This window comes from Balaenoptera musculus, chromosome 6 (assembly GCF_009873245.2).
Source record: "Balaenoptera musculus isolate JJ_BM4_2016_0621 chromosome 6, mBalMus1.pri.v3, whole genome shotgun sequence".
Lineage (NCBI taxonomy): Eukaryota > Metazoa > Chordata > Mammalia > Artiodactyla > Balaenopteridae > Balaenoptera > Balaenoptera musculus.
In genome coordinates, this window is record NC_045790.1 from 109,470,464 (window position 1) to 109,492,161 (window position 21,698).

A 21,698-nucleotide genomic window follows, 5' to 3' on the forward strand; every position below is an offset into this window, starting at 1 on the left:
TCCAGGTGTCATTGTGGTCACTGGCCTGCCAGTGGTTTTGGACGGAGGATCAGGGTTGGGTGTTTGGCATTATCTTTCTGCTGCTCCTGCTATCGGGTTGGGAGCCGGGGGCAGCTTGGAGCTCTTGGGTAACTGGGTGGAGTGGGGGCTGGCAAGGGTGTAGAGCGCGGGGGTCTGACACCCTTCTCCACGTCCCCGCTCCTCCCTCTGTTTGGCAGGCGTATGCTGACTACATCGGATTCATCCTCACCCTCAACGAAGGTGTGAAGGGGAAGAAGCTGAGCGTCGAGTACAGAGTCTCTGAGGTAGGCAAAGGCAGGAGCCTGCTGGGCAGGGTCTTTCCAAAAATAGCTCCCAAGAGCCCACAATGGGACCAGTGCAGAAAATAAGATCACCCAGACACATGTGCAGCTGACATTTTAGTGTCTACATTTCTAATTAAAAAAAAAATCTGTGAATAGATGTGTATTTATAAAATTGAGATCAAGGTATATAAGCTGTTTTATAGCCTGCATTTTTGTTTTGTTTCTTTCTGTTGTGTTTTTGTTTGGGGCCGCACCGTGTGGCTTGTGGGATCTTAGTTCCCCGACCAGGGATTGAACCCGGGTCCCAGTATTGGAAGCATGGAGTCCTAACCACTGGACCACCAGGGAATTCCCTGGCCTGCATTTTTGTCAACTGGTGTCTGTATGTAACTTTTTAAATGAAAAATGATCACAAAAGAGGTAAATATGCTCACTGAAGAGATTACTGTTAGAGGGGACTTCCCTGGTGGTCCAGTGGTCGGGACTTCACCTTCTAGCGCAGGGAGTGTGGGTTCGATCCCTGGTCGGGGAGCTAAGATCCCACACGCCGCCTCGCGGCCAAAAAACCAGAACATAAAACAGAAACAATATTGTGACAAATTCAATAAAGACTTTAAAAAAAAAAGGTCCACATCAAAAAAATCTTTAAGAAAAAAAAAGAGATTACTGTTAGAAATGTGTATAACACTAACAAAAAAGCTGGCCCCGCCCTGTATTCCTCCCCATAACCGCCTCCCAGGGGCAGCCTCCGCTCACAGCGTGGGGACTGTCGCCCAGACCTGCCCCGGGGGCTCCTCTGCCCCCTTGAGCCATGCCCTCACTGGTTTAAACAGTCCCCCGCTTAGACTTTGAGGTTATTTCCCTAAACACTGCTGCTCCGAACACCCTCGCACATAGACCTGTGGGCGTTCTTTCCTAAGGATGCATTCCGAGAGGTGGAAATGCTGAGTTGCAGGGCGTGCACTGCTTGGTGCTCTTTGGCTGTGTTTCAAAGACGGGCTTGTTTGTAGAGGGAGGGTGAGAGCTGTGGAGAGGCTGATAGGCACCGGAAAGTGTGGTCTCGCAGGCTCTTGGCTCTTGCTGGATGCCGTCCCAGCCCCAGTGCCAGGCCTCCAGCGGCCTCCTGCGTTCCTGTCCCAGGCAGCCAGAGCCCCCTTGAGCTTCATCTTATCTCAGACCCCAGGCCCGAGCAGCCTCTCAGTGCCTTGTCCACCCAGCTCTCTAGCCGTAGCTTCGGTCTGTCGGGTAAGGCCTGGCCCTGCCCTGGCCCAGTCCCTCCACCTTTCGCAAGGCTGGCATAGCCCTCGTGCTCCTGGGCCCTAACTGGCTGCTGGGTGGCCGAGGTCCTGTTCTGTCGCTGCGGGGAGCCAGGCCTGTGCTGGGGATTGACAGCCTTCTCTTGGGAGCTGGCCCACCAGTGACTTCTTGGGTTCCTCTTGGGCCTGCTCAGTGCTCTGGGGCTTTGGCTGTGGGCGCAGACGGCGGTGGGGGAGAGAGGGCCACTCCTTGAGCCTGTGATAAGGAACGCTGAGCTGTGCTCAGTGGGCTGGGGAATGTGGGGGAAGCCTAATTAAAGGGCAGTGTTGTAATTACCCCAGCAGATCCTGAGCTGCCAAACCCCTCTCAGGTCCCTTCATTACCCCTGAGGCTTTGATGGTAGATGTCCATACCACCCAGGTGTTGGCTCAGCTCAGGAGCCATTCTTTTGGCAGGATTGCAGCCTGGTTAAGTGCTTGGGTTCTGGAGTCAGGCTGATCGGGTTTTGATAACCTCCCACTTCTGAGCTGAGTGGCCTTGTCGCCTCTGACGCTCCATCTCCTCATCTGTAGAGTGGGAAGAGCCACAGACCTACTCATGGCCCCCGGGGAGATCCCGCATGTAGGTTTTTTTTTTTTTTTAGCACAGAGCCTGGTACATACTAGATGGCATTGTCATTATTAGGTATTGTTATCGTTAGCTGGTTTTCAGTTTTAATTTCCAGTAACACTGATGTTGTTTCCCTTGGGGCTCTTCCTGAGCTGGGTTCATTCTCACTCAGGGGACAGGGGTGGCTCGTGTGGTCTCCAGAGGTCTCCCGGCTTCTGCCCGCGGCTGGCAGTGGCGGCAGAAGGCACCGCACACAGCATGCGGCCTCCCTTCCTGCCTGGCGCAGCTGCTGTGGCTCCCCTGCCGCTTCTCGCTCCTGCCTCTCAAGGCAGGGGGAGGCGGCTGCGGCTGGGGAGAGGGCAGAGTGGCCTGGGGGGCCGCTTCCAGACCACCCGCAGCAAGGGGAACCGGCGAGGGCGATGTATGAGATTGTCTAGACCCATGTTTAGAATGCTCTCCTTCCTTTTGAAATTATGTCTGTCCTATTCTTTGGGGGTTAAAATGTTTTATTTTTGTAAAGTAAAGGTGATAGTAGGTAGGAGGCTTATGTTTTGTTGTTGTTCCGTTTGATTTTTTTACATGAGGCAGAATTTAAAATTGGCAAGTGAGATTTTGGAGAAGATTTTACTGGTCCATGAAATCTGAAAAGGAAGCTTTGGTCCAAGGAGGAGGAGGGTGGCTCAAATTATTCTTCATGCTTCCTAGGGGCTTCAGCCCACAGCTCCCTCCCCTCCAACCCTCTCCCCTCAACAAGCCAAACAACAGAGGCAGCCCCTGCCTTCAAAAACCCTCTCCAGAAAGAGGAGCTAGGAGCCTTTTAATTATTCATTGGCCCAGCTGAGCTGGCAGCTGGGGCCTGGCTCCCTATGGCTTCAAGCACCTTCTTTATGTCCCGTTCAGTGCCTCACCGAAGACAGTTCTCTGGGGAATCTGTTCTGGTGCTTCTGGGGCCAGGATTACTGCACCATCCCTTATAAGTCCCAGCTGCTGCATGGGGTGAGGTTTGCTCTGTCCTTATGAGCTCTTCCTGGTGACCTGGTTCTTCACAAAGCCAGGCTCTGGCAGTGCGTTTGGTCACATTTCAGCAACGCAGCTTTTTGTCACCCTGGCCCTTGGCCACAGCCAGGTATAAAGGGAACTTTCTCCTCTTACAGGTAACTTTCCTCTTCTCCCAGGCCCCAAGCGTAGGGAAAGGGGAGGTGAGGGAGGGCAGCATCAGGGCCACTGTCACGTTGCTATTTGTGTGGACCGCACGGACTGCAGTGTGGTTTGTGCCTCCCGGTGTGGGGGGCACTGGCTACCACATACCCCGTTAGCTCAAAGCCGCCTTTTCCCTCCCCACAAATACACACTCAGCACTCGGGACCACTTCTCTGCAGAGTCTCAGCAGGGGCAGACCTGACCGTGCCTTGCCCTCTGTGTCACAGCTTTTCCCGTGGGCACCTCTTGCTAGTTCCTACCAGCGCCAGGAGCGCCTGGAGGTGTCTCCTTATACCATTTGTACCCGGCAGACACAGGCGAGATCTGCTTCTGGGCAAGGCCCCTCCTCCCGGCCCACCTGTCCCCTGTGTCACGTGCTCCCCGAGCCTTTTGTTACCTTTGTTTTAGATAGACAGCATCACCTGATGTCCTCGATGAGTAACGTTTGGCGTGCTAACGCTGCCTGGCCTGTCACACCGATTCCACTCCTTAGTCCCTGCCGTCCGTAGGCAGGACAGAGGTGAGAGACGGGAGGTGGGTCTCAGACACTGCTGGCCTTACCAAGCGTTACCCACGTTCGCACCTCTGACCCAGCATTTCTACGAAGTGTATTGTTCACGGAGTGAACAACTGGAAGTAACCCAAACATTTAACAGTGAGGGATTTGGGAAGTAAATCACAGTACATTGGTACAGTGAAATACTATTCACTTGTTAGAGGCTTTTGCAAAATTATGTTTCCATGTTGCTGTGGAACGAGGGTCATGGGGAAACTGATCAGGCTACAAAGCAGCGTGTGCCCTGTGACCCCCGTTTCAGAGTCTGCGTGTGGACGTGTACCATCACCCCGTGCCAGGCACCGCGCTAGCATGCTTCATGGATTGTCGCTTAGTCCTCGTGACGGCCCTTGGAGTTATTTACCATCATGCCCATTTTTGAGATGAGGAAACAGGCTCGGAGAGTTCAAGTCACTTGCTCAAGGTCTTGCAGCAACCAAATGGTGTTTTAGCTGTGATCTGAAGGCAGGTCCAGCTGCCTTCAAAATTCTCACCATGATAAGCAATGGGAAATACTATTAAAAAGATGCAACAGAAGAGTACGTTAAAATGTTAATACGGGTTCCCCCGTTATCTGAAAGTAGAGCGTTTCTGTGAAACCTTCTGTAAACCGAAGTGGTGTAAAGTGAAAATCCTCTTTAGATTTCTTTCGGTTAGCAAAAACAGCTACTAACGTAGGTCTTCCGTAAAAGTAAAGTGGCGAAAAGCGAACTTTCGAAAAGCGGGGGATACCTATGGTGTTGATTTCTGGGTGGCAGGATTATTGGTCATTTTTGTTTTCTTCCTTTTTGCATCTCTGTTTTCAGTGATGAGCAGGTATTGTGCATTAAACGGAAGACCCCAGTAAGATGTAGTAAAGCAGGTCAGGGCTGCAGCTCGTGCTTGTGCAGCAGCTGCCCCTGGATGAGCTGGCTAGAGAGGCCGGCTGCAGAAGCCACGCTGGTCCTTCAGCCTAGCGCTGGGCCCCTTCTGTGAGGCTCACTGTGTTCACCTGTCCCCTCCTTCGTATTCAGGGTGGTTGGGAGGAAAGGGGGACAGCAGGGAGATGCCAGTAGTGCCAGGCCTTGCGGTCCCTGTCCAGCAGCAGTTGGGACTTCCCTCTGTGGCTCTAGCTTGGGGACACTAGTCATCGTGGCTTGGCCCCCTCTGTTTGCCTCCACAGGCCATTGAGAAACTGGTCGCTCTTCTCAACACGCTGGACAGGTGGATTGATGAGACCCCTCCGGTGGACCAGCCCTCTCGATTCGGGAACAAGGCCTACAGGACCTGGTATGCCAAACTTGACGAGGTGAGGCTGCCGCAGGACAGGCTTGGGGGCTGGGCTGGGGAGAAAGCTGTCAGATATCAGAATCACTGGGGAGTTTGTTAAAATGGCAGTTCCGTTTCCCAAAGTACAACTGCGTTTACCCTCTCCCCCGCCGTCCTCCGGGAATCACTACTGTGGACGCGCAGTCCTCTGCACAGGGCTGTTTATTAGGTGATTGTAGCAATGGATTGAAACGTCCCACGTGTCCATCTGCAGTTTATTATCCGTTAAATAAACTGGAAAGTCCACCCAGGGAGTACCATGCAGCTCTGAGAAAGAAGAGGGAGGCCGACTAGGGAACTCAGGGGAAGGGACCGCAACTTCCAGTGGTCCCTCGGTATCTGTGGGGGATTGGTTGGTTCCAGGACCCCCCGCAGATGCTCAAGTCCCTTGTATAAAATGGCGAGGTTCGGTCAGCCCTCTGTATCCACGGGTTCTCCATCTATGGATACAAAGGGCCGACTGTACTGTTAGGTTAGAGGGGAGCCGGGGCGTTATGCACACGGCAAGCTGCCTTTTGGTAAGAAAGAGGGGAAACAAAAAAGGTATGTTTGTATTGCTCAGTTTGCACTGGAAGGATATGTAAGAGGCAAATAAGGCTGTGGGTTTTTTTTTTTGAGGGGAGGGGGGAGGGGGTGGATGGGAACAGGTGGAGTAAGACTTCTCAATGCATCCCTTTTATGTGTTTATTTTTGAGTCATGCAAAGGTAATACCTGTTAGAAGCAAACAAAAAATAAAAATGCAGGATAGCCACCCCTGGGAGTCCAGATTCTCACCAGGTCTCCAGGAGATTCTCACGCCAGGTGATTTTTTTGTTTCTTTTGTTTGTTTGTTTTTTGGCCATGCCACATGACATGTGGGATTTTAGTCCCCCCAACAGGGATTGAACCCTGCGCCCCCTGCATTGGAAGCGCAGAGTCTTAACCACTGGACCACCCTCATGCCAGGTGTTTATAGACTGAACTTAGAGAAACTTGCGTCCTAGATTCTTTGGCCCAGTGTTTTCACATGGAGCAGAGGAGAGTCCTAAGGACCCAGCAAAACACTGTCCCTGCGTAAGAGTGGCCTGGGGCTGCTTCTGGTCTCTAAGATGGCACATGGGCATATTTTTTTTTTATTAAGTTATAACTTAAAGAAAGCTGACAAATCATAGCTATCAATCATGTACAGCTTGATAGATCTTAACATGTTTTTACCCTTGCATCCATCCATATCAAGCCAGGGAACATTCCAGCACTTCAGCAGGGCCTTTGTGCCCCTTTCTAGTCGATATCCCCCAGACTCTTCTGACTGCTATCCTATAGGTCGATTTTGCCTGGTTTTGAACTTCACGTAAATGTCCGGCTTCTTTTGCTCAACATTGTGCGATTCACCTGTGTTGTGCGCAGCGGTGGACCTTCCTCAGTGCTACGCAGTGTTCCAGGGTATGACCATAGCACAAGTTATCCATTCTATGGATTGTTCAGCTGATGGACAGTTGATGGACAGTTCAGGTGTGGGTTGTTTCCACGTTTTGGCTGCTGCAAATAACGCTGCCGTGAACGTCCTTGCATACGTCTTTGGTGGACGTCCGGCACTAACTCCCTTGCTGGGAGTATGAAGAAAGAGGACATCTCTGGAGATGTCAGTGAGTTACTAGCTGGGAAAGTCGAATGGCTTCTTTTTAGATCCCTCCTGTCTTGCCCCCAGAACCGTGTCCCCCGGAGGGAGGGTCAGCAGATGAAGAGCCACCCCAGGGTGGTCTCTGTTGTGTGAAAATAAATGCTCTCCCTCCTCTTCCTTCTGTGGGCAGTCAGAGCGGGGAGCCAGGACTGCTCGCCATGGCAGCCTGGCTGCAGCCAAGATGCTGCCTCTGGGCACCTGGCCACTGAGTGCTGCCGAATCTGCTGCCACCACTTTGTGTCTCTTGTGTTATCAGGAAGCAGAAAACTTGGTGGCCACAGTGGTCCCCACCCATCTGGCAGCTGCTGTGCCCGAGGTGGCTGTTTACCTAAAGGAGTCAGTAGGGAACTCCACGCGCATCGACTACGGCACAGGTACCCGTTACTGTGGCGGCGCCTGCTTGGCTTCGCAGTGGCCCTTTCTCGGGTTGCCTCCTCTTCGCTCTGGGTCGTGTTGGTGGGGTGAGGGAGCCAGCTGGGGTGCCGCGCGGCAGGTGCAGGTCCACGCCTGCTGCTCTGGCTTGGTCCACCAGGGGGAGCTGGTGCCACGTGCATGGTGGCTGTAGGCGCAGAGCTGACCTCTGTTCCTTGTAAAGGTGGCCCCGCTGTGCGCTCATCGTCATCACCAAACTGATAATTTGTTGAGCACTTACTGTATCCCAAGACAACCGCTTACGGAAGCCTTGAGGACTGAAAGAGCCTGGTAGCCGCTGGCAGCGCTGTGGCGCATTGCTGTTAGCCACTCGGTGCCCTTCAGAGGGAGCGCTGTGGGCATCTTAAAAGGGAAGGGGGCTGTTCTCTATCTAGGTCAGGCGTGGCTGAGGAGGGTCGCTGCTTTGAGAGGCCCGCCTTTCTTTTCCTTTCCACACTGAAGCAGGCAAATGCAAGAGCTGCTGCTCTCTCGGGCCCTTCCCTTGCCTCTGGAGGAGCCCAGGCCACAGGGGCAGGCCTGGAGAAGGGCCCCCTTGGACCTGGGTCATGGGAAAGTTTTGTCATCTGCTCCCCTGATGCTGAGGAACAGGCTTATTATCAAGTGAGACTTTTAGGGGCGGCGCTTTGACTGAGACCAGCCAACCAGAAAGACCTGGAGGCGAGAGTGGCCAGGTCAGCAGGGGCTGGGTTTTTCCTCCACTCTCAGATGCTCTTAGTTGTGCAAGGGTGATGACTGCCCCTGAGTGATGGTGGCTTGGACTCTGGCTGGTCGTGATCAAAAACTGTGCAGGTGAAAGTAACAGCTCATAAGCTTTCCAGGCCCTTGGAGGGACCCTTATTCTGCAGAAATAGGACAGGAAGTCACTGAAATATTCTCTCCTCCCCTCCCTCCAGATATGTTTATTATGACACCGTGAACCATGGGATCCAGCCCAGAGTCCAGCCAGTGGTTTCTGTAGCGCTGACCATTTCTATTTGACATGACTGGGAAGGAAGGGGGGTGCCTTTTGACCCTGTAGTGTGGCCATGCTTAGAATGTGACCATGCTTAGAAGCCTTCAGTGGCTCCTATTGCTCTTAGGATAAAGTCTGAACTTTTTTACTGTGGCTGTAAATGCCTGTCTGATCTCCAGCCTCATTGCATGACACTTTCTCCCTTGCTCTCTCTGCTTTAGCCAGACTGGCCTTCCTAGGGTTCTTCAGCCATACCAGGGTTGGTTTTTTTTTTTTGCCTCAGGGCCTTTCCATATGCTGTTTCTCCTGGCTAGAGTGCTCTTCTGGCTTCCCTCACGCCCTGTGCCTTGCCAGCTCTTACTCATCTTTCAAATTAAATATTATTTCTGAAGGGAAACCTTCCTGAACCCTAATGTCAGGATCCCCCTGTGATATCCGCCAAGTATCACCCTATCCTTCTCCTTCAGAGGTAGGTTCATAGAAGTGATTGTATATTTAATGTCTGTCATCCTGATAGGTCATAGACTATCAAACAAGGGCAGGGACTTTTGGCCTCTGTCCCTCTAGTGCCTGACACGGACAGTGATTGCCACCTGTAGTAGGTGCTGAATAAATAGGGTAGAATTGATGAGTGAGCTAAACCTCCAAAATAAAATGTGAATGCCTATTTAAGAATCACCAGCCTGGGCCTTTTTAGGAGTAGAATTATAGTACTAGTGGTACTTAAAAGGACCTAGTTCTTTCTGGATGGGGAAGAGGCCCCGTTACCTCTGTGTTGACCTCCCTCCTTAGAGGGGAAGTTAACAGTGATTTGGATTCTGGTGAGACCAAGAACAGTCCCACGCCTTCTGGAAGACTGTCAACCTCGGCTGTTTTTTCTCCCCCAGGACATGAAGCTGCCTTTGCTGCTTTCCTCTGCTGTCTCTGCAAGATAGGGGTGCTGCGAGTGGATGACCAAATAGCCATTGTCTTCAAGGTGTTCAATCGGTGAGTGAGCCAGGCGGGAGGGGTGGCTGCCAGTGGGAGGAGGAGCCACGGGTCTCCTTCCTCCTTGTTACCATCAGACTGGGGACAGGGTGCTAGAGGGGGCTCCCGAGTGGCTGTTGGTTCTCTTGTCCTGTCCTAATCAAGCTGTGACTGTGAACAGGGTGTCCAAGACTCCTCCTTCCGACAGGTTCAAATTCAAGTAAAATAAGTGAAGGGAATGTTACATAATGACTGCTAATGCTTCTGTGGCATTTATCACGTAGAGGTAACTTCTAAGCACTTTACATACGACTCTTATCACGAAGACCCTCATTTCCATTTTATAGATGAGGAAACTGAGGCATAGAGAAATCAGGTCCCTTCACTGAGGTCACAGCCAGCTGAACCCAGGCAGTCAGGCTCTGACCTGCTCCCCTCACCACCCAGACCACCTCCCGGCACATGGGAGTGTCTCCGTCACCAGAGGGCGCTGGCACATCTGTTCTGGGCCCCACTCTGGTGCTGCTGATGCCGCAGCGCCAAGGGCGGTTCCCGGAGGGATCTAGGGGATGATCTCCTTGGACTCCCATCAGCTTTCCTATGGGCAACCCGAAGCAAGAGAAGCTGCAGCTCCTGCCCAGGCTCTCAAGTTGTCAGGAGGTGATGGCACTAACTCCCTTTCCCAGTTGGTGTTTTGCCCCTTTCCTGGGCCAAAAGGAGGCTGAGTGTGAGAGAAGAAAATGAAGTTCCGTAATTTTGAGCGTATCAGCTGATGCATAACATAGGCAGGTAGTTTTGAGTTGAAAAGGAGATCTGTTACACTCTTAGATGGTTATTTCTGGCCTCCTTTGCTCCCAGTGGCCGAAGGGTTGAGACTGTCTTTCTACTTTTTGCCACCTCCCCTCCCTTCCCTGCCCTCCTGTGCAGGTACCTTGAGGTTATGCGGAAGCTCCAGAAGACGTACAGGATGGAGCCGGCCGGCAGCCAGGGCGTGTGGGGCCTGGATGACTTCCAGTTTCTGCCCTTCATCTGGGGCAGTTCACAGCTGATAGGTACTGAGGTACCCTGGCCCTCCTCCCTTCCCTCCTTCCCTCCCCTCCTGCCCAGGGCACACAGGGACAGCTTGTAACGCAGGCGTTAGACCGGCTAGTGACGGAGGCTGCTTGCTGCCGACCTTCTGCTGCAGCTGCGTGGCAGGCTGGGGAGGCTGAGGCAGATAATGGAAAGTGACACGGGCTGGGGCCAGGGCGCCTGGCGCATAATGGACTGGTGTGAAATGCGCCCCGGCTCCTGGCAGCAGCTGCGGGGTTTTATGTAGAAAACGAGGGGTTCTTTTGATTCAGTGACCAGCATCATCCACTGTTATTATCGAGCCGTGCACAGGGAGGCCCATCGAGGAGCTGCTGATTGCTCTGGGCCCGCTCTGGGGGTTCCCCCCACTTTCCCACGGGCAAGCCAGAGCGGGTGAAGGGTCCACGTCTATTTCCACGTAGGATTAACCGCCTACGAAATAGTATTAATAAACGACCCTTTGTTGAGTACTTCCCTGTACCAGGCACTGCTCTCTGTGCTTCAGGTAGATCATCGCAAGGACCCTGGGAAGGGTCTTTGCCGGCAAACCGCTGACCAGCACTTACCTGTGCAGGCACCATGCCGAGTGCTTTACGGTGGTCCTGACGTTCAGGTGGCACTCCACAGCCCCACTGCACAGATGAGGAAACTGAGTTGCATGGCTGGAAAGAAGCAGAACCGGAGCTTATTACACTAGAGTACAAACCTGCACAGGGCCATTGATTGCTCCAGCGAGATCAGGCATTGAGGGCGGTGGGCAGTCCTGGGGTGGGTGCAGCCCTGGGGTGGGTGCAGATGGCACTGGGCTGCAGTGCCCCGGTGGTGCGAACGCCTGGTTCTGAACCCCAGGCCGCTTTGCTGTTTCCAGACCACCCGAATCTGGAGCCCAGGCACTTTGTCGATGAGAAGGCCGTGAACGAGAACCACAAGGACTACATGTTCCTGGAGTGTATCCTGTTTATCACCGAGGTGAGGGGAAGGGAGTGAGGGAGGAGCCCGCGGCAGCCTCCGGGCTGAAAGGGACTGAGGCTGGTGGCTTTGGACACAGGAGCCAGAGCTGCCGTCTGAAGATGGCAGGGCCAACCCCTGAAGTGGGTTGTTGAAAAGGAAGCCCAGCCAGGCCTCTCGGAAAGGTTAGGCCACCTTCTGACTGTCCAGGCTCTCTTCCTCTAAATCATTACTCTGGGGTGTCTACTGGAGCTGATGGATTAACACCTGGTCATTAGGTGGACTTGGTGACCGACGCAGCAGGTCTGAAGGGCGGGTGGGTATTATTGGGGGGGGTGGGGGGGTGTCAGCATCTTGCGGGTGGGGGCCACAGGGTCTGCAGAGCTATGTGCGTGTGGACGTGTGCGACGAAGCCATTGCAAGAGTTGGAGAGACTGGAGTGGACGGCGGGACAGATCCCTGCTGAAGGGACACACCTTTGCCGGACCTGGGCCAGGGGAGGTGCTGGAAGCGCAAGTGAGCAGGCCTGGACCCCCAGCCCACCCAGCGGGGGTCGTTTAACTGGGTGTCGTTGTCCTGCTAAAGTAGGGCCTCCCGCCCGTGCAGCCTGGGACCGCTTCCTCAGGGTCACCTGGGAGCTTGTGAAAATGCACGTTCTTGGGCCCCACCCCAGCTTTCTGAATCAGAAGCTTAGGGGACGAGTGCTAGGAACCTGAATTTAAACACATATGCCGGGTGATCGTGCATGAAAGCTGGGGACCCACTGCGCTCGGGCCTCTCTTTCAGGAGGTGTGGGGACCTTTCATCCTCCCTGCCTGGTATCCGCCCCACAGACTTCCAAACGGCACCCTGGCTCTGCCCCCTGGAGAGGATCTCGCCCCCGTTCTCTTTCCTGACGCCCGCAGGCATTCCTGCTGGCCCGGTGATGTCCCTCGCACACCCGTAGACGCCCCTGCCTGTGTGGGCTTGCTTCTCTCTTGGCTGCCCGTTCTGAGCCCCCTGAAGAGGGGGAGACGCCTGGCTAAGCAGCCGTAGCTCCAGACTCTCCTGGTCAGCATTCGGCTCAGGCCTCCGCCAAACTCCAGAGGCCAGAGGGGAATGCCACGTTTTTCCAAGTCAGCAAATGAAGGCCGTCCTGACGGCTGGGCGGCCACCACTTGACTCTCAGAGATCTGCTGCCTTCAGCACCGTAGGCAGCCCAAGGTCGGAGGGACTCCGGGGCAGCCTGGCTCACTGCCTTGAGAGCCAGTCACAGGCTGCCCTCCCCAGAGCAGAATGGGAGGCTCTGCGGAGCTGGGGGGGTGCCCAGGAGAAGCTGGGCGAGGAGAAGGGGTGGCTTCGCCCACTCCTGGGGGTGAGAGGCTAAGCTGTTTTGGCTGGCCAGGCCCCTGGGTCCCTGTCAGTAACTAACAAGGAGAAGGCCAGGCTGGGCCTCAGGGAGTATGGGAATTGACTCCAGGTTAAAACTTTGTTTCCTTGTTTGTTTGTTTGGTTATTCCGGTTATGAAAACCCCAAAGCTTTCCTAAAGTTTGGGACCCAGGTCCTCTGCTAGAGGAAATCCTACAGTGGCCACTGGGTGGCACTAAAGACACATTGAACTCGGAGGAGGTTTTCGGAACAGCTGAGGGAGAGGCATGAACCGGGAGGAGGCCGGCAGGCCCTAGAGTTCCTTGGTTGTTCCACACGCTCTGTGCGAGGCCTGGTTTTCGCCCTGGGCCTCGGTGCTTGGGCCTGGTGGTGGACGTTGGACACTAGCAGGGGACGTGCCCCAGAGCTGAGGTGACCGGCAAGAGCCCCTCTCACCCACTCGGCCAGCCTAGAGCAGGCTGACGCGGTTCCTGATGGTGGCACACATTTGTGCTAGTTCTCCGGAGTCTGGGCTCACCACCCAGACCAGGGTTTTCGCAGCCCCCCAGTGGTGGTGAGGGAGGCCCGAGGCCTGACGCTGGGACCTGGGGACCTGGCGGCCTGCGTGGAGCTCTGTGTGCTGTGGTCAGGAAGGGGGCAGTGTTGCCTCTGGAGACCCCAGGGATCGCTAGAGCTGGTGCCGCTGGGAGATTTCACAAACAAGAAGTTGGAAATGAGACTGCGCTTTTCCTCCCGCCGGGACCAGCCTGGGACCTGCCCCGTGGCCCCGAGCATCCCGGATGAGGGACCTCACCTTGCAGGGCTCCTGCCGCCTCAGGAAATGCAGCCCTGGCGCCTTTAAGAGCCCAGGGCAGGCAGGAAAAGAATTTCAGTTTCAATCTGGCTTCTAAATTTGGAGTTTGGGGAAGGGAGGGATCAGATTTCAGCTGGAAGGGAAGGAGCTGACAGGAAAGCGCTGTGCAGAGCCTCCCCCCACCCCACCCCCCTCAGTTACTGACAGAGGAACCATTTACAAAAGGCCGATTCTCTTGGGAGTGGAGAGGCAGGAACGCAGCGTCTGTGAGTAATTTCCTGCTCAATATGGCTGCTCTGACTCATACGATTCCCCTGGGGTCACTGCGGGACTGCAGCTTGCTAGCTCGTTCTCGCTCTTTCTCTTCTCCCTTTGTGGCTAGAATGAGCGGATTTTTTTTGTCTTCTCGACCCCATTCCTTTTTCCCCCTTATCTGCTTTCCTTTCCAGAGTTGCAGAGGCTCCTTCTGAAGGACCTATGAAGACCTTGGGACCCTGAAGGCTGGGGGTGTGGGCGGGCAGCCCCTCTAAATAGCATCTCTGGCCTTTCCATGGAGGCGGCCCAGGCCACTGGGGCTCCGGAGCTTGGGCCTCCCCCCGGCTCTGCCAGCAGGCCAGAGAGGCCTTTTGGGTCCCCCACCCCGTGTCCCTAGTGGGGGAGGCTGGCCCACAGGCAGAACCCCTGGTTTCCCCACGTCCCTGGGCCAGCCTTGGCCATGGAGCCCTCGCTGAGCAGACCCCTGGAGCTGCGGCTGTGACAGAGCCAGCAGGGTGCCTCCTGGGTGGTTTGCTCACGGGGGGGCCTAGTCCAGAGTGAAACTGGTTCCCCAGCTCGTGATCCCTGAGCTTCTGGGGCCTGGAAGTATGCAGGAGAGGGCTGGAGCCTAGCGCTCCTCCCGTGGGGCAGAGAGCCTGGGGAAGGGGCGGGGCGAGGGGAGGGCGGGGTGGAGCCTGATGGAGTGGGACTTTGGGAACAAAGCGCCCTGAAGGCCAAGCCCCTGCAGGCTGGGGGCTCCTGGCTGCCTTCCTGGAGGAGGGAGCCTTACAGAGAGGAGGGGAAAGATTCTGGGTGAAGGGACTGGCCCAGGAGAAGCGCTGTGGGGGCCATGGGCCATGGCCTCACTGCTCGAGGAAGGAGCCTGTTGTCCTTGCTACTGAACCCGGGGGTTGAGACAGGCTTTGGGGGGCTTGGGCCAGGGGAGGGAGGTGGCAAGGGTAAAATGGCAGCTTTTTCGACTTAGATCTTCCAGTTTTGTAAGAGTTGCCTTACTGCAGGGGTGAGAGGCCTGCGAGAGTGGGTCCCCAGGCGAGTCCACAGCTGAAGGGTGGGGGGTTTGTGTTCCTGGGACCTTATGCTTATGATGCCCAGTATAGAGACCCATCCCTTCTCTCTGGAACCGCTCTCCACCAGCCCCGCCTCCACACACAGCCTCTTCTGGAACCTTCCCCCTACTCAAGGTCCAAGTCTGCTTTACTTGCCAGCTCAGCTTCTTTGCTTTTCAAACTCTTTCTTCTGAAACCTGGGGCTCCGGGTGCTGAGCCCCATTCCCCCAGCATCAGTGTTGCTTATCAGCCCGGGGTGGGGGGGGGACTGTGTGGCGGGGGATTGTGAACTGCTTGTTGATAGATACAGACGTGCTGGCCTTGTGCTGGCCGAGGGGTGCACTCAGGTGCACGAGCTTCCTCGTCTCAGCGCGGTGGTTGCTGATATCACGGGGGCTCCACTGGGCTTGCCGCAGAATTTCTTCCAAGAGGAGGGACCGGGAACGGAGCTGTCCTTGCTCCTGCCTGTCCCTCGCCGCTGCCGCTGCCGCTGCCCTCCCTTCCCCGCTCCCCTGCCAGCTCAGGCTGGCTTTCTAAACAGACCTTCCTCCCGCATCTGTTGCAGGTGCCCTGTGGCTCATGTCTGCCCCCTCTTTTCCTTCCCCTTCTGCCTGCCATGCAGAGGGCAGTCAGATGCCTGGGTTTAGTCTGGGCCCTCCCCCAAACCGACCCCTCCCTCGGCTCTTCCAGCTCTGCCTGTGGCAGGCCAAGAGGGACCCTGTCTCTGGCACTCATGTGTGTGTGTCCACGTGTGTGTTCACGTATACGTACGGGCCTGCAACTTGGCGCGTGTGTGTACATGTGTATGCTCCGGCAACCTTGCTGCGGGGGAGCAGGGGACGGGCTCCCGGGCGACCCATCTCTCCAGCTTGTGGACTCTTTTCTTCCAGATGAAGACAGGCCCCTTTGCAGAGCACTCCAACCAGCTGTGGAACATCAGCGCCGTCCCCTCCTGGTCCAAAGTGAACCAGGGTCTCATCCGCATGTATAAGGCCGAGGTGAGTGGGGACCGGCCTGCACTCTTGGTCCTGGGCTGCTGCTTCCTCACCCCCACCCCGCTGTTTTGCTCTGAATCCACCTCTGAATTGCCGGCCAGCCCCTCTGACGCTTGAGGCCTCAGAATCTCTTGTCTGTGGGATGGGCAGTCGGAAAAGCACTGGACTGAGGCCCAGCTCTGCCCTGTGACTGAGCCAAGGCCCCGCTGCTCGGGGGTCTCTGTTCCCACTTGTCAAATGGCTGGAGGCCCTTCTCAGCTCTGTCTCCTGTGGGGACACGAAAGTGAAAACAGGCTTGGGAAAGGGTTTTATCCTTTGGAGGCATCATCCGAAGTGATGTCTCTCCAACTTTGGTGGGTCTGATCGCTGGGCAGGTGGGAGGGCTTGTGGGGAGGCCGGGAGCTGGCATTTTTGATGACCACTTCAGGTGGTCCTCCCTGCTCTCCTGTCAGAGAGGCAGGGAGAGGTCTGGATGTCTAGAGCTCCCCGTGCTGGGAGGCGGCTGCCCTCTCTCCTGCCCTCTCTGCTCGTCCTCTTTGTCACCCTTTTCCCAGCCAAGGAGGTGGCTTCTTTTCTGGCAAATAGGCAGAAGACATTTCTTCCCACCCCGTGCTTTCCTCTGGCTCCTTCCACATCTTATGCAGACCAATCCTGGAACTGCTTGACCTTGGCCAGGGGAGGGCTTGGGTATGAAGTCCCTCACCTGGAGTAGTGGGTCCCAAAGTCCCCTCTTTATCACCCTCAGGCTGGTGGTCTCAGGCGTTGCCCTGCAGGTGCGCCTCTCTTGACCCTTGGTCATCCCTCTCCTGGGGGCGGGGGGTTCTTCGGGTGGCCTCCTGACACCCAGAGCTCACTCAGGCCCGTCAGCAGAGGCAGAGGAGCAGGGAGGGCAGGGTGTGGGGGGTTGGGTGCATGTGGTAGTAGCAGTGCTTCCAATGGGCCTGGATCCCTCTGCGTGGCCCTGAAGGGGTTAAAGGCTCTGGAACTGACCGGGCCTGGCCCTCTCTCTCCCTTCCGCCCCCTCCGCCTCGCCTCCGGTCCCCTTCCTCTGGACTTCACATCCTGTGTTTAGGTTCCAGCCCACATACCTCTCTAATCTGAGAGGAGCCTTTGCTGGGGCTGTGCAGGCTCCTTCCTGCCGCAGCCCGGCCCTCCATGCTGGCCCTCCTGCTGGAGAGCACCCGGGGTCCTGCCCTCCGCGTGTTCCGTTGTTCTTGACACCCCTGCCCGCCCCAGTCCCACAGTGGGTGCTGAGGGGGACTCCCTGCAGGCGGGACTCTTTGGTGTCTTTCCTGCTTGGGATCTTAAATGCCGTCCTTTCTGCAGGCTCTTACTTGAGTGACTGAACTTACCTTGACCTGGGCCCCTAAGGGCGGAAGAGACCCTGCCTCCCTTCCCTACCTGCCCTGTCCAGAGGCAAAAGAACTCTGGCTGACAGGTTGAGGGAGGAGCAGATTAAGATGAGAGATGGTGATGGGGCCACACAAACAAAACGGTCCACGGTGTAACAGTTGTCGGTGTTTCTCTGGATGTTGAGCACGAGGAGGTCAGCCACTGAAGACCGCCTGCAGCTCAGGACCAGACAGAGGGAGCCCCAGCACACAACCCAGCGCCCTTCCTGAAACCGGGAAGTTCCAGCCCTGGGTGCACGCAGCCTGCCGGGCGCTGTGCGGCGGCCACACGGCTTTGTAGGACAGCGCTGGAACCCACTGACTTTAGTTTAGGGACACCAAGTCTCTGTGACATGCGACACTCATTTGTAAGTTGCTAGCAGGTTGCCCTTAGTCTTTGGTCCCTGTGAGTCACGTGGTCATATGCTCTTTGCTCGGAGAAAAGCAAGGAAAGGACTTGCTTTTCCAGACCAGTTCTTGGTCCTTGGGGAAGACCTTTGAGGCTCACCATTCTTGAAGTCCAGATGGGGGTTAGCAAAGGCCAGAGCCCCTGGCCAGAGACGGCTGCTGGAGGGGAGCGGGTCCCCTGAGCTGCCATAGAGGCCTGACCGGGCCTGGCATCAGGATCTGGGACCAGCTGTCTGCATCTCCAAACTGCCTGTCAGTTCAGCCTTTCTGAACTGAAGAACCAGATGCTTTCCGGGACCCTTGTGGGTGGTGGGGCCTGTCTTTCCTGAGGGCTGTCACCGTGCTGGTGCTCCCTTCAGGAGCGCCTGTCAGGACCTGGGGAGCCCCTTCTCCCCCCAAGTCGCTGGGACCTGGGAGGGCCTCCAGTTGGAAGGTCTGCACATGGGCAGGCGGAAGCTGCTGCTCTGTCCAGGACACGGGGAGCGCCGGGGCACAGGTCACTGGAGGAAGGCCTGGCCGGAGGCTCCCTCTGCTGTGACCCTGGAGCCCCCGACTTCCTTTGCCCCAAGCAGCCTTTTGCTTTTAGCCCAGCTCCTCGCCCCCCCACCCCCCAGCCCCAGGCCTTGGGGAAGCTTGTTCTGGGTCCCTGAGGGCGGAGTGGAGAGAACCTCTGCCCCTGCGCCCTCCCCCTAAGCCTCTTGCCTTTGCAGCTTCTCAGGCCTGAAAGCTAGAAGCAGGTTGACCTTTGACCCTTTGTGGAATTCCAGGACCCTGGGGGGGGGCCCCACTTTGACAAACTCCCACCACTTCCTCCATGACATAAGCACAATGGCAGCTGCCTTTTCTTCTGGCCTGGATCTGCTGCTCTTCCCTCCCCCCGACCCCCAGCTGCCTGCTCCCCACTTTCTGTGCCCCAGGCCCAGGGGCCTGGCTGTGGCCTGGAGCTCTGCTCCCACACAGAGCTTGGTTCCCCATCCTTCCATCGTAGATTTCCCGTCCTGCTCACCTCCTGGTCCCCCTTCAGGCCTTGTGGCCCACCCCCCACTCTGACACACACACACCACACACAGACACACACACAGGCCTTGTGGCCCACCCCCCACTCTGACACACGCACTCACGCACGCACACACACACTCCCCCCCCCCCTACACACACACACAGCTGGGCAGAGACCTCCTCACCTCTGCGGCTGCTTGTTGAGGTGAGGGAACCCGGGACAGCGCTGGCGTGCCTTTATTCCTCCGAGTTAGTGGGAGGAGAGCACAGTCACAGGATGGAACTCTCACCCTCTCGGAGGCCGTAAGTCTTGTTCCACCCCAGCCAGGAGGTGCACATTCTGCCTGTTTCTGTGGCCAGAGGTCTGAGAGGAGGCAGATCCTTCTTCACATGTGCGGGGCTGCTGCCTGTGTGGTGGGCAGGCGTGGCAGGGCTGGTGCAGGGGGCTGGGAGCTGGGGCCCCCTCACCTTCCCGGTCCTGTGCCGTGTGGGCCTGGGGTCCGGCTGCCTGGGGGCCAGGCCAGCTTCTTGGTCGGCCCTGCTTCTCTCTGTCTTGCCTCCTCTGCCAGAGCCCTGGGGCTGAGGCCCTGGCTGGGCTGGGTTCAGGGAGCAGCGCCATCCCCTGCTCGGCCATCCCCCTGCACAGTGCTCTTGTTCTCTGCCCCACGCACGGGGCTGCTGGGAATTGCCCTGGGGGTGGGGCGGCTGTCAGCTGGTTCTTATTGTCTCACTCTGAAGTGCCAAGATGCCTTTTTCAGTCTAGAGAACTGAACATTGGGAAAATGGGCCTTGGACCCTTCTCAGGCTTGGGTCCCAGTATCCCCACACCTCTTCTCCAGGGCTGGGAGAACCCTCATGATCTGGAGGGTTCTTTTCACCTCTGGTCCCCAGCTTGTCCCCCTGGGCCAAGTGATGTCACTTGGCTGCCTCTCTTGCTCCTGCCTCGTGGGGTTAGGCTGCCTTCTCTCCCTCCCCCTCTCCCTCGGTCCCTCTCACTCACTCTCATTCTCGTTATTTGCTGGACCTGACCTGATTGTCGTGGAGTGGGGGGGTCTTTGGATGGGAGGGGGTGATCAGGAATGGGTTGGAAGCTCTGCCCTCCCCCAAAGGCCTGGCCGCTTCCTGGGCCCTGGGTGGACACCTGCTGGAACTGCGCTGCTCCGGGCCTCCGGAGTCGTCCAGGGGTCCCTCATCCCTCGGAGGCCCGAGAGGCTGAGCAGGCCTTGGCAGGGGTGCAGTGCGGCCCTCACCTCTCTTCTCTGCTCCCTCCTCCTCGCAGTGCCTGGAGAAGTTCCCGGTGATCCAGCACTTCAAGTTCGGGAGCCTGTTGCCCATCCACCCGGTCACATAGTGCTAGTGCCTGCCCTCCCCCACCCCAGCTGTGGCCCCTCCCCACCCCCTCCCTCTGTTCTTTGTGCCTGCCCTCCCCCACCCCAGCTGTGGCCCCCTCCCCACCCCCTCCCTCTGTTCTTTCTGTTTGATGAGAGGCTGTTTACTGGGGTGGGTGGTGAGCGCGGGGTTGAGGGAGGCTCAGGGCATAGAGCTGAAGGACCCAAGTTGGGAGAAGTGACCAAAGTGTGGCCAGTTTCCTGACTTCCCCTGTGGCGGACAGGCAAGGAGAGAGGGGCTGGCGCAGGGTCCCTGGGCCCCCACTCCCGCCCTGGGCTCCCTCTCCTCCTCCCTGTTCAGTCCCATTTGAGACCAGGCTGTTCTGGGCCGCTGTGGGGAGGGGAGGCACTCTGCTGCTGCGTTGCTTTCCCTTCCCAGGTTGTCTTTCTAGGGGTTGGAGCAGCTGCTCCCCAGGGCGTGGGTCAATTTCCCGAGCCCTGTTTGGGTGGGCGTCTGGGTGTCCTGAGGGCTGGAGGCTGAGGCTGGCGGCCAGCCTGTGTGGGGGGGGGGTCGGGAAGGGAGAAGCCTTGGCTGTTGTGGCCGGTGACCCTCCCAGCTCCTCCTCACGGCTGCCCCCTGGGCCTGTGGGCACCTGTGTCCAGTGCCTCATCCTTGCTTTTCTGCTCTTTGGCTTTTGGTTCAAGGGTAGCCTCTGGAGGGCGCCGGCAGGGCTTGCTCACCACCGGATTGGGTGAGGCCTGCCTTTCCAAAGCTCTCCCTGGCTGGGAGGGGGTTGAAGGAAGGGGGGCGGGCTCGGGGCCAGTGTGGCCGTGGACAACCTGGGCTCCTCTCCTCATTCTCACGTCCCTCACTGCCGCTGCTTCTGCCCCTCTAGCTGGGCGGTGGGTGAGTGGGCCGCGGGAGGGCTCCGGAAACAGCAGCCCACCCCCTTCGTCCTCCCACCTCCCCGGGCTTGCCTGCTGGAGTTCCAGAATGAGCTCTGAGGACGGGCAGGGGCTGGGCCGGGCAGGCCCACCTGGGGGGTGAGGGGGTGCTGGGAGCAGCAGGCCAGTTCCAGAATTTTCTTCGGGGGGTTGCTTCCAGGCCTGGGTCTCGCAGACTCTCCCCTGCCCAAGCCCAGGTCGGCCCATCTCCACTGCTCCCTCCCCGTATCTGGGTCCACACAGCCTTTGGGAAGGGGGAGCACCCGAGAAGCACAATTCAGGGGCTTGGCCTTCAGGTCTAGGCCGATGGCCTGGGCAGAGGCTGGGACAGGAGCTGCAAGAGTCACAGAAATAGTTTTCCTAGGAAAGGCTCAGTCCCTCCCTCCCTCCCTCCTTCCCTCCCTCCCAGGGTCCAGACCGCAGCTTCCTGGCCCCTCCTTCCCTGGGCCCCCTGGGGCCCCCAGCCCTTGGCACCTTCATTGCTCTTCAGATTAAAGCCTCTGTTTACACCTGTCACCTGTGTGAGGTGTGTCTTTTCATGCCACATGATTGTTCCTTCTCCACGTGACAGTTTGTCCCCAATGAAGTCCCCTTCCCTTGGGCCATGGAATCTGGGGCTTGAGCTGGTCCAGCTGGGGTCTGGGTTGCCTGGGCGGGCTCGAAGTGGAGACCCGGGTTCAAATCCTGGTTGTCTCCACCCTCAGCTGCAGGGTCTTAGGTAAGTTCCTGAATCTCTCTGAGCCTCAGCTTCCTCATCTATAAAATGGGGATACTCACAGGGTGATTGCCAGGAGAAGATGAGGGGTATGACGTCCTCAGCGCAGGGCCTGGCACATAGCAAATGCTCCGCGGTCGCTGCGGCTGTTTCCTGATCAAGGCAGCC

At 57.1% G+C, this 21,698-nt stretch overlaps 1 protein-coding gene across 2 annotated transcripts in view; it reads left to right on the plus strand.

Moving 5' to 3' along the window:
* Window positions 1–21,329, plus strand: part of PTPA (protein phosphatase 2 phosphatase activator) — a 28,102-nt gene extending 6,773 nt beyond the window's left edge. The window contains exons 3-10 of one of the 2 annotated variants that reach the window (XM_036854332.1): window positions 219–305; window positions 5,090–5,215; window positions 7,153–7,270; window positions 9,168–9,267; window positions 10,174–10,298; window positions 11,186–11,286; window positions 15,640–15,747; window positions 17,282–19,815. In XM_036854332.1, the coding sequence (XP_036710227.1) occupies window positions 219–305; window positions 5,090–5,215; window positions 7,153–7,270; window positions 9,168–9,267; window positions 10,174–10,298; window positions 11,186–11,286; window positions 15,640–15,747; window positions 17,282–17,302 (786 nt within the window). In that variant the 3' untranslated portion in view covers window positions 17,303–19,815. The other variant, XM_036854331.1, reaches the window with a different exon arrangement.
* Window positions 21,330–21,698: the final 369 nt, after the last annotated feature.